At 41.9% G+C, this 11103-nt stretch overlaps 1 protein-coding gene and 1 non-coding gene across 3 annotated transcripts in view; one reads left to right on the plus strand and one right to left on the minus strand.

Moving 5' to 3' along the window:
- Window positions 1-518: 518 nt before the first annotated feature.
- Window positions 519-590, minus strand: TRNAT-CGU. Its single transcript has one exon. It is a non-coding gene; the product is annotated as a tRNA-Thr (tRNA).
- A 527-nt stretch (window positions 591-1117) lies between these two features.
- LOC101849602 (protein unc-45 homolog B) overlaps window positions 1118-11103 on the plus strand; it is a 47819-nt gene continuing 37833 nt past the window's right edge. Inside the window, exon 1 of one of the 2 annotated variants that reach the window (XM_005094546.3) lies at window positions 1118-1208. Coding sequence is in view for 1 of the 2 variants with exons in the window: in XM_005094545.3 (XP_005094602.1) it covers window positions 1238-1239 (2 nt within the window). In the remaining variant the exon portion in view is untranslated. Of the gene's footprint in view, window positions 1240-11103 lie in introns of both variants that reach the window. The other variant, XM_005094545.3, reaches the window with a different exon arrangement.

The following is an 11103-nucleotide window of genomic DNA, read 5'->3' on the forward strand; positions in this document are numbered from 1 at the left end:
CGCTTCGTCTCCTTTAAGTGCGTTTGTTTGTTTGTTTGTTTTTTTTGGGTTTTTTTTTTTGGGGGGGGGGGGGGGGGGGGGGGGGGGTGTTGTCTTTTACTCTGCCGATTTGACCGCAGTCACTGCATTTGGACTACAAATTTCGGGATGTCGCGCTGCGTTTGTTGCTTCTCCTATTAAAAATGTGTCTATATCAATTGTTTTTGTTTGATTTATACCCAGTATAACATTCCTTTCCATTTTTCTCTCCATGTTGTTCTAAATTTCTTTGTTACATGTATATAAATTGCGGGTGCTCACTTATTGCAAACGAAAATACACAGATTATCGTTGGCCAACACAAGGTGCAAGAGTTTAAAATAACATTAAAGCACACAGATAGAATTGCTTTTTCCTGTTTAACACCAACATCCAACTAGATTAAATACATAGATCTATTGCGAAACAGATAAAAAAGCAACGTACTTTGAAAGAGAGAATCTAAGGAAACCAAAAACCAAAAAAAAAATCATCAACATTGCCTCCGCAGGGGATCGAACCCTGGATCTTCGGTTTACGAGACCGACGCCTTACCACTTGGCCACAGAGGCGGCTGTTCGACTTGGCAACAACAAACATCATATTGCTAGGCAAGGGAAGCTATCTAATTTCGGTCGAGTTGTTTCTTTTGTCGTTGATAAAAAAGTGATTTAAAGCTTTCTTTATGTGTGTCCTAAAACTTGACATGTATCAGTCTTGGTATCGGCCTGCAGAGAATTAAGAAACAGCATAGGCCTAGCGCAGCTGTGTTTGTAGATGTCCTGCCATATTTGGTCAGAGGGGAGGGGCGTTCTGTGATTCAGGTCAACACCAGAAAGCCCTAGAACTGAGTTGCCAGATCATTTAGCATCTTCAGAAATATATATTATGATTAATTGAATAGGAATCCATATCTTTTTACCACTCTTCAATTTGCAGATAGATTACATAAATTTTCACTTCTAAAATGGTTTGTTTTATGGTAAACAATTTATACATATTGTAACATTGAAAGTGCTCTATTCTGTAATAGTTTTAATGACAAAGGGCCTATTTGGTATACATGAAATGAAAATACGATCAAGATAAATAACGAGCTTTCTTCTTCGTTCTTATCCCCTATCGTCATCGTACTAACAGTACACCTGTGGTGTGCGTGTGTTGAGTTTGTGAGGATCCTGAAAAACCTGGTGTGTCCTGTTGTTGATGCTGAATCGAAATGTGCTGAAAGTACTTTTAGATTGATAGAGTAGTCACGGAAAGAGAAACCAAAAATTAGATCTAGTTCATGTCACTTTAGTTTTAGATTTGTGTGTATTCTTGGTTCTCAGTACTGACGAGAAAGCACGGCACGGCTAGAATTGTAGGCCTACCCCTACCCGGTGGGACACTGTGTTGGGTGATCTTGTACTTGTAGTTCCGTTCGTTAAAGTCCAAGATCCATGTGTGTTGTTTACATCCAGAGAAGAAATCCAGAAGTCTCGAAGACCAAATACTATTTGGGTAAGCCTACTATTTGAATTAGGCTACACAAAGAGCAGGGATGCAACCTAACTAACTGCAAAACATCAAATTAGGATAAAATTCATGCCCCCCTGTACCCCCCCCCCAGGCGGGGCAAGCCCCCCTGAAGCCTCCCTACTCCTGACTTTAACAAACGGAACTACAAAATCGCCCACCTCTAAAGGCTCCATCACTCCAACAAAGTTGCACAAACTTGGACTCGGAGGGAAGTTGGTTCATCGAACTCACAACAGACAACAGTGTACACAACAATGCGTCTATTGATCTACTAAAGGCACTAAGGCTGTCGTTATTCGGACTCGGGTCCGGAAAAAAGGAAGTGTTTTCGTTTTCTATAGAGTTCTAACATTCAGTGCTTCCAATTTTCCGCCATTTTTTAGTCTCCCCCCCCCCCCACACACACACACTTTTTCTGCCGATCCGATGCCCGCAGCCTCATTGATACGCCCCCCCAACCCCCCCCCCATGTTTCCCACTTTCTTTGTTGTAGGAAAAGGTGAAATTGAAGATTAGCAGACCACCTGGCACCTGCATTATATTATGAGCTGTTTATCCAGAAAAAGTTGTGTTGCTGTGTTGAGCTGAGCATACAGCAACTTTTGATTCCATAGACCAGCGCACAATTCATTACGTAGATCTACGTCAAGACTAGCTTATTATTGTAATAATGATCAGTTGCCGGGGGGGGGGGGGGGAGACTGACGCGTATGCGACGTTCAACGCCCGGACCGATAGAAGTGCCCCCACCCCCCTCCCTGACACGCACACAGCCACACGTGTGCAGGCCGCCCATCCGACCCCGACACACGCTGACGAGCCATCTTTAATTGCTTCTGATGACCTCTTGACAAATAAACATTTATTAGAAGCGCTATAACTTTTCAGGCCGGCCTCAAATTCATCGTAAGATTAAAACTCGGCTCCTGCACAAAACGCCTTTTTGCTCGAAGTGATCCCGGTCTCTACCCAGCCTGAGGCGAGTCACGAGTGAGGCAGGACAGGAAGCCGGAGTCACGAGTCACAGGAAGTTGGAAGTGATGTCATGCTGGACAAGAATCAGAGTCCGAATAACATTTTTTCATATTCGGACTCGAGTCCGAATAATCACTTCGATCTACTAAAGCTAGAGATTTAAAACAAGCGACACAAGAGAGAGTAAAAGAAGCGAGTGTTGTAGTCTCGCGTTCTGGACTCTAGATTCTAGATCTAGCTAGATCTTCTAATACTTAACTACTATCTCTAAACTAGATCTAGTCTAGTCTAGAGGCAGAGGTCTACAACAGTAACCCAGATGTAAACTTTAACTTTAGATGGAAGTGGCTATCCTCACCTGGGGTGAGAATATAAAGTACGATCGACTTTTCACCCCGGGTGAGACTTGCCAGCGTTGGCTATTCTCACCCGGTGTGAAACCTGTTTTTCCTCCTAAGGCCACTAATTTCGGACTAAATTCTACTGTCTAGATCTATCGGTGTGGATGATCAAATTGACAAAGGCCACCTCTATTCTCACCCGGGGTGAGAATAGTGCAAACGCGTTCACCGTTATAGCCTAGATCTAGGCCAACAAATTTTGCGTTCACCCTAAACCACAGAATTCTACACTGTGATAACAGAAAAATTGTAGAATTCTGTGCCGTGAACAAACGTTCCATTACAACTGTAGCCTACTAAAAGCGTACAATTTTGTCTGTGGGCAGTGGAGAGAGAGAGAGAGGAGTAGCGCGACTTCCGGTCAAAACAAAATGGCGACCCGCGTAGTTCGGCTCGATTCGAAAAGTTAAATAGCCGTAGCATCTTTGTAGACAACCAAATTAATTTACTTTTGTGTTTTAACATCATTTTTTAACTTTGTTTTGGTCAATTTGATTGTCCACACTGATAGACAGTATTCAGAAAGAGACAGAGAGAGAGGGGAGGAGTAGATCTTGCGAGAACTTCCGGGCAAAACAAAATGGCGACCCGCGTAGTTGGGCTTGATTCGAACAGTGAAATAGCCATAGCATCTTTGAAGACGATCAAATTATCTTACTTTTGTGCTATAACGTAATTTTTTCTTGGCTTTTATCTATTTGATCATCCACACCGATAGACAGTATTCCAAAATGAGGAAAAGCAGGTCTTGTTTCGCAGCGGGTGAGAATAGCCTACGCTGGCAAGTCTCACCCGGGGTGAGAGGTAGATCGTTTTTCTATTCTCACCCCGGATGAGAATAGCCACTTCCATTGACAAAAGCTTCTAAGAAAAAATGACGTAATAAATATATTTATATATATAGAATCTAGATTATAGCTCAAAAGTAAGCTAATTTGATTGTCTACAAAGATGCTATAAATAATGGCTATTTCACTTTTCGAATCGAGCGGAACTACGTGGGTCGCCATTTTGTTTTGCCCGGAAGTTCTCGCGCTACTCCTCTCTCTCTCTCTCTTTCTCTTTTTTTCTCTCCACTGCCCACAGTCCACAAATTGCATGCTTTTAGGCTAACAGTAACAGTAGTAACACAAGAGCACCGGAACGTTGGTTCACGGCTCAGAATTCTACAATAATTCTGTTATTTATCACAGTGTAGAATTCTGTGGTTCAGGGTGAACGCTACACTGGTTGGCCAAGGCTAAAACTATAACGGTGAACGCACAACGGGCGAGAATAGCCAATGTGCGCCTGCGCTATTCTCACCCGGGGTGGCCAAGTTAGATAGCTGGAATCTAGATATCGTCTTGATATTAGATGTAGATTAGATCTAGATTCTAGATCTAGATAATAATATTAGATTTAGATTAGGTTGAGCACCGTCACATGCTTTTAAAAACGATAATACTCTCACTGTGTACTGCAACCAGATTTGACACCATTCCCATCCAGGACCAGGCTTGTTTCTTCGGACTTGTAGGCCTATTTGACAAAAAAACGTACTTTTTATCGGAGATCAAAAACCTTCATGTGAGGTGCCAGAAAGCTTTACATGCACTAAAAATTATATATCCTGTCGGGAGTGGGGTGTGGACTCAAAAGGCTGAAGCCATTCGGACTCGAGTCCGAACAGCCGCAGGAGGCTATTCGGACTCGAGTCTAAATTCGAGTCCAAATAACCTTTCGTGGCTATTCGGACTCAAAACTCCAATGTGAGTGCGCAATCACTTGGTGTACCGGGTGTGAAGCAGACAAGCAATTCAACCTTGGCCTTCCTCGGTTTCTACGACCTGGCCCAGGAACTTACAACAAATGGACGCCGACCGTGGTGACCCAGTGCAAACTGTGGTCTTTTCTTAAGTAAGGATAATATAAGTAGGGCCGGGCAGTGGGCAACGGTATGGGAGGGAATATATATATATATATATAATATAGATCTCGATCTATATATATGAGCAATTGCCAAAACGTGAGACTCTCTTGAGACTCAGTGGTGCAAAACAATTTTTCTTACCAATTTGACTCCCTTTTCTGTCAGTCACAGATTGACATTTAGAGCTCATATATTCCTAGAGTATCAGAGCAAGGAGATGTAGGGTTTTGGAGATATTATATATGGGTCTATTGGTTTGGCAACCACTGTATGTAACAGTGATGACAAAAACAGTTATAAGCAGCAAGGCAAATTGGACTTAAAATTCCATTTGTTTAGTAGTAAACAAAGACTTTGTACACTATGAACTCCATTCATAATGGTAATATTATATAAATGACAAGCTTTTTAACAGTGCTCAGAACATGATGTCATCATTGTTATATACAAGAAAGGACACTCATTGGACATTATCATTGACAACACATCACAATAGTGAAAGGCTGTACAAATACAGTTATCAAAGCCTCAGTACCAGAAAAACACATGTGTAATACAATTTTTAAACTAATATGAGGCAAAAGCACAAAATCAATGGAGCTGACTTGTCATAACAGTGATGACAAACATGACTTGTAACAATGATGACACAATGTACAGGAAAAGACAAGTCGTGCCTCCAGAGAGAAATGCGCTCTCTAACAATTTAAAAAAAACCCACGAGTGGAGTGTCAGGAGAGGTTTCTTTTGCTTTGAAACAGATATCAGGTCATATCAAAGACAATGGAAGATCGCAGTTATGTTGCTAATTATGACCGGGTGTGCGCATAAGAATTAATATTATTCGCACCGGGTGTGCACATATAAGAATTAATATCATTCGCACCGGGTGTGCGAATAAGAAATAATTATATTTGCATAGGGTCGACCCGACCTGCGCGCTGCGCGAGATCGTTGCGCGCTGTGAACGCTGCGCGAGATTCCGCGAAACTGGGCGGTCTTAGCCTATATAATAAGCTTACCTGCGTGGCATTTTCATTTTTCAAAACAGAGCCCTGAGGGAACCTTGCCAGCAGCGTTCTGTTTGCCCCAAGGCTATTGCATCGCAAATCTGAAATTACTCAACACCTAGTTCTAGTTTTTCTAGATCTATTCAGCATGGAAGTAGGAGCCAAGTTCAAGAGCTTTTCAGAGTTCACAGAGGCTCTGAAAGAGTATGAAAGTACTATAACACAAAATTTGTGGTGACACAATCCACCAAAATTGGCCGAACAGACCCCTTGTGAGTGCTGTTTACGTGTACCAGTTGATCGGGTTCTTTAAATTAATAAACAATTTAAAAAAAAAAAAGATCAAAAGTGTAAATATAAAATGCATCCTGTACAGGTTCTATCTAAATGTACACATGTGTGTACATTTTGGTTGACCGCAACTTGAGGGGGGGGGGGGGTGTCCTGGGAAAGATGACAAGAGGGGTGGGGTCATTTGTGAACAGTCCTTAAAAGTAAAACTGCAATCATTCGGCCATAAATAATATGATGTATTACTACAGAGTTACTACATAAAGTTGATTTTGGACCTCATTTGTCACACTCAGGTATCCCACCTTTAGTTTTAGGCAAAGGGTTTTAATTTTGGAAAGCACTGGGAGTAGGCCAGAATTGTTCCCACTGTCACTGGGATGAGGCCAAGAAACTATTCCCACTGACACTGAGAACAGACAGGCCCATTAGATGTCTAGATCTATTGTTCCCACAATGATCTACATGGGCATGATGATGATGGGTTACTAAATACTAGACTATACACATTTATTTTTCTTTGTTATCTAATGCAGATGTAGATATTTAAGAGTAGATTCTGGTGTGAGTGGAAGAATTTTTTTTAAAAGAAAGGTATGGTCATTCTCTATGCTTGCTTGTTATTCATCATGTACATTAGATCTAGATCTAATACGGATTTTGGAGACCACGGTACAGGACAGGTAAAAATCCTTCCCGATTCTCCATTTCTTCTAGAATTTAGGCTACGGTCAAGTCTTGGCCTAAGTAAGCGAAGAGAAGAAAAGTCTGAATTTAATTGAGAAGAGAGCCTACAGAACACGTTAGAAACGAATCTAGATACCTGTTCCATGTCTCCCCCTCTTTTCGCTGGTCTGTTAAACTTCACCCGCGCCTCTATTATGTCTCTCATTAGTCTCATGGTACCTCTTAGGCCTAGCCTAGGTTGGCAATGTGGGTCCACTAAAGTAAAGTTCTTAGGCAGAGCAAACTATAAAATGTTCCTGGTCCACTTTTCTCTGTTTGTTATTATAATTGACTTGTATGTGGCAGCCCCCCCCCCCCCCCCCCCCCCCAATTGTCAAATATTAGATCAATTAAAGTATCAAATAACTGAAGTGCTGAATTTTGCGGTCCACCAAAAATGAGCAAACTACAACTAATTCAGAAAACCAGGAACCTGCTGGTCCATCCTCCACTTCTGGTCTCCCTCCCCTGCCTCCCCCTCAAAAGAAAAGGAGCAAAAATAAGCCTACGACATGTTGATCTAATCAAGAAAATCAGGATCCTGCTGGTCAATCCTCCACTTCTGGTCTCCCTCCACTGCTTCCCCCTAAAAAGAAACAGCGGATGGGATCAAGTAATACTAATATAACAGTGAGAACCTTGCGCCTGTTCCTGTGGTAAACGTCCTCATCCGATGCCTAGATATTCCGGACTTCGATCTCTTCAATGATTCGGATAACAGGTCCATTTACAACTTAAGTCTCCCCCCCTCCCCCCCTTCTCTCTCTCTATCTCTCTCTCTCTCATGGTATTCTCGCAGCCCTCGCTCACTCCGCCTCGCGTCGCCAGGAACAAGTCTCACTCACTCCGCCTCGCGTCTCCGGGAACAAGTCTCACTCACTCCGCCTCGCGTCGCCGGAAACAAGTCTCACTCACTCCGCCTCACGTCTCCGGGAACAAGTCTCACTCACTCTGGCTCGCGTCTCCGGGAACTAGTTCGCGTAGCGGTCGATTAGGGCCCATGACTGTATGAGTACAAGTCCGTTGTTTGCCTAGTGCGCATTAATATACATATATAAACACGGTGGGTCCACCAAAGTTCAATCCAGCCCCTATGATCTGTGTCCTTGCGCGATGAGGGGAAAAAATGAGGAAATGGTTGGTCGATTTCCATCCTTCTTTAGAAACACTCTGTGCGAATATAACTTCATAGTATCCACACACCCTGTGCGAATATAATTTCATAGTATTCGCACACCCTGTGCGAATAAAATTTCATAGTATTCGCACACCCTGTGCGAATAAAATTTCATTCACACACCCTGTGTGAATAACTACAGCCTTATGACAAACAGTACTCGTACATAACAGTGATGACAAAACATACTGGGAAAAGGTAAAATCATGCCTACAAAGAACAAATTTTTACTATGAGATACACTGATCAATAAAGGCGTATTTTGCTTCTAAATGAATCTTAAATATATGTTGAAAACTTATTGATATTAGCAATGATGACAAATATTACTTGTACATAACAATGATGACACAATGACTCAATGTATTGGAAAAAGGCATTATCATACCAACAAAGAACAAATGTGTATTTTTGAGTTAGACAGATAAACAAGGACATGTTTGTTTATTTGTTTGAGTAAAAAGAGCACACATGATTTAAAAAATGTTTGCTCTTAGGACAGTGTAATTTTTAGTACGTCAGTCAGTCTTGTACGGCTGCATGACAACACCCCAAACGTCATCACTAAGCACAAAAGCTAAATCTATAACCACAGAAATGACCCATCTCTCGAAGTTTGTTCACACATCACACTCTTGTTCCAGGAATCCAATGTAAACACCGCAGTTTGTCTAAAATATTCAAAGGTAGCCTAAAAACACTCAAAACAGTCCTCTACGTCTCCTCCAACGTAAGATTCTTGTGCGTCACCGGACGCTGACGGCAATGACTACTTTAGTTTTTCTCTTTCCCCCGTTGCCTCCGCTGTTCTGGGGAAGCGGGTAAGGGGAAGTCACCCAAGAAAATAATTATATGCGGGCACTGTTGATGATCTGTTCAAAACAAAAGTAGGCTAAAATTAGGACTTCTGGTACGTCGCAAAGTGACGCCAATCACGGCGAATGTTAAACAGCTGACCGAAATCGTATATCTAGGAACACGATGTTCTTTTCGCGCATCACAGCTTTTGAAGTATTGAATAAACGACGAAAAGCAAAAAGATTTAACCACCTACGGTGATTCTACTGAAAAATAATGGTGTTTTCTGAAACACCTAGTGACCTAGTCCATGACGACACGACTGACGCACAAGTGATCCGAATTGTTCGTTTATTTGCAAACAAATAAACCGATTTCTTGAGCAAGTTAACCTTTCTCGATGACAAAATAGCATAGGATCAAAGCACACGTAAAAAAAACCCACCCAAAAATACTACATTTTGAACATTCTTGGAAGTTTGCATTGGTGTGCTCAAAATGACAGTCCAGGAATCACTAAAAAACTAACATTTTTTACCAAAAATTTACAAACTCAAGATTGTAAAGCTGACATGGGGTCTGAAACTGCTAATGCAGGTTCTACATCCTATATTTGACATGTGTATAAGTTTTGGAGGAATAAATACTGATGCATCACATTTTATGCACACTAATGTGAGATGTGTGTGATTTTTCCCACATTTTGGCAATGGCTCATATGCAAAAAAAGGGGTGACGGTGGTGGGGTGGGCCTGGGGAAGTAAGATGGAGAAAGAAAGAGAAAGAGAGAGAGGAAGTAAGAGAGAGAGAGAGAAAAGGGGGGGGGGGGGGCTGTCTTATAAGGACTGATTATTAATTTTATGTTTTGATCCCTTTGAAGTCGTGAAACGCAGTGTAAATAAGCCTACCAGTAGTTTAAAGTCCGAATAGCAACGGGAGACTATTCGGACTCAAGTTAGACCTCTTTTAAGGTACAACCGGTGATTGCGCACGCGCACTGGAATTTGAATCCGAATAGCCACTTCGGACTAAAAAATACCTTCTCTACTTTTACTATTCCCTTGTCCGATTCAGGCTTGACTGCGGCTGTCAAGTCTATCGATTGGCTAGACTCCACATCTTGAAAATGTTAGACCCCGTAAAAAACCAAGGACTCCGCCTCGCCATGGGGCCTTTCCGTTTTTCTTTAGTGGAGAGGCACCAGGTCATGGCCAATTACGTTCAGGCGAACACAACTTTAAATTCGGAGTGGTAATCCGTACAATTGTGTGAACAACTCTGTCTAGTTATCCCTACAACATTGTGCCATAGAATTGTGCAAACAACTCTGTCTAGTTATCCCTACAACATTGTACACACAATTGCTACACAATTGTACAAATAATTTCTACAGTTATCCATACAATAGTAGGCCTACATGATGCCCCCACTTCCCTCTCCCGGACAACCGACATTGATGTAGATCTCTATATTTTTTAATGTAATAGTTTGATCTGCTTCAAACATTCCATCCCATGAGATGAAGGAGCGCTCTTACAGAATTAAAGTCAGAATAATTTGAAAATTTAATTACGATGCAAACTTGTGTTTCGCCCACTCATTACCCTTTATTCAGTTTTGCAAGCACCGTAAAACTCCAGTACTTAACTAAACTTGGAAACTAAACATAGGTTGTGTCTGCCTTCAGGATTGGTTCTTTAATCTTCCTTTAATTCCATAGTTTGCCAACATAAATTTCAGCAACAAAGGTTATTTTCTTACTCTTTACTTTTTACTTTACATTTTCATTCTCTGTTGCCGTTAAGCGTTGAGGGGAGATGCAAGTTTCTATGGTAGGCCAGCTCCACAGCTCTTTCAGTTGAGACATTTATGTTTTCTCAGGGTTTCCTTGACACCCTCGATCCACCTTTTCCGTGGCTTTCATCTTCCTTTATAGCCTGAATGCTTGATGTTGTAAGCTCTCGAGGCTGGCTGGCCAGGTGACATGCACGTAACAGGTGGCCGAACCATTTTATTCTCTGTCTTTCTATGTAATGTAGGCAGGACTCAATGCCGGTAGCTGGTCTTACTAAACTTCTTCATTTCTCTGCCTGTCTTGTCTTGTGATGTTAAGGGTTTTGTGGAGACCTTTCATTTCGCATACACAGTGATTTTGCTTTCATGGGTTCTACTTAATGTCCAGATCTGGCACTGGTAACATTACGTTGGTGTGAATATTGAGGTGAAGCTATCTCTTTGTGTCCATGGAGATGTTTGGATGAGATAGGGGGGGGG

The sequence above is a fragment of the Aplysia californica genome, unplaced genomic scaffold (genome assembly GCF_000002075.1).
Source record: "Aplysia californica isolate F4 #8 unplaced genomic scaffold, AplCal3.0 scaffold00084, whole genome shotgun sequence".
Classification (NCBI taxonomy): Eukaryota; Metazoa; Mollusca; class Gastropoda; order Aplysiida; family Aplysiidae; genus Aplysia; species Aplysia californica.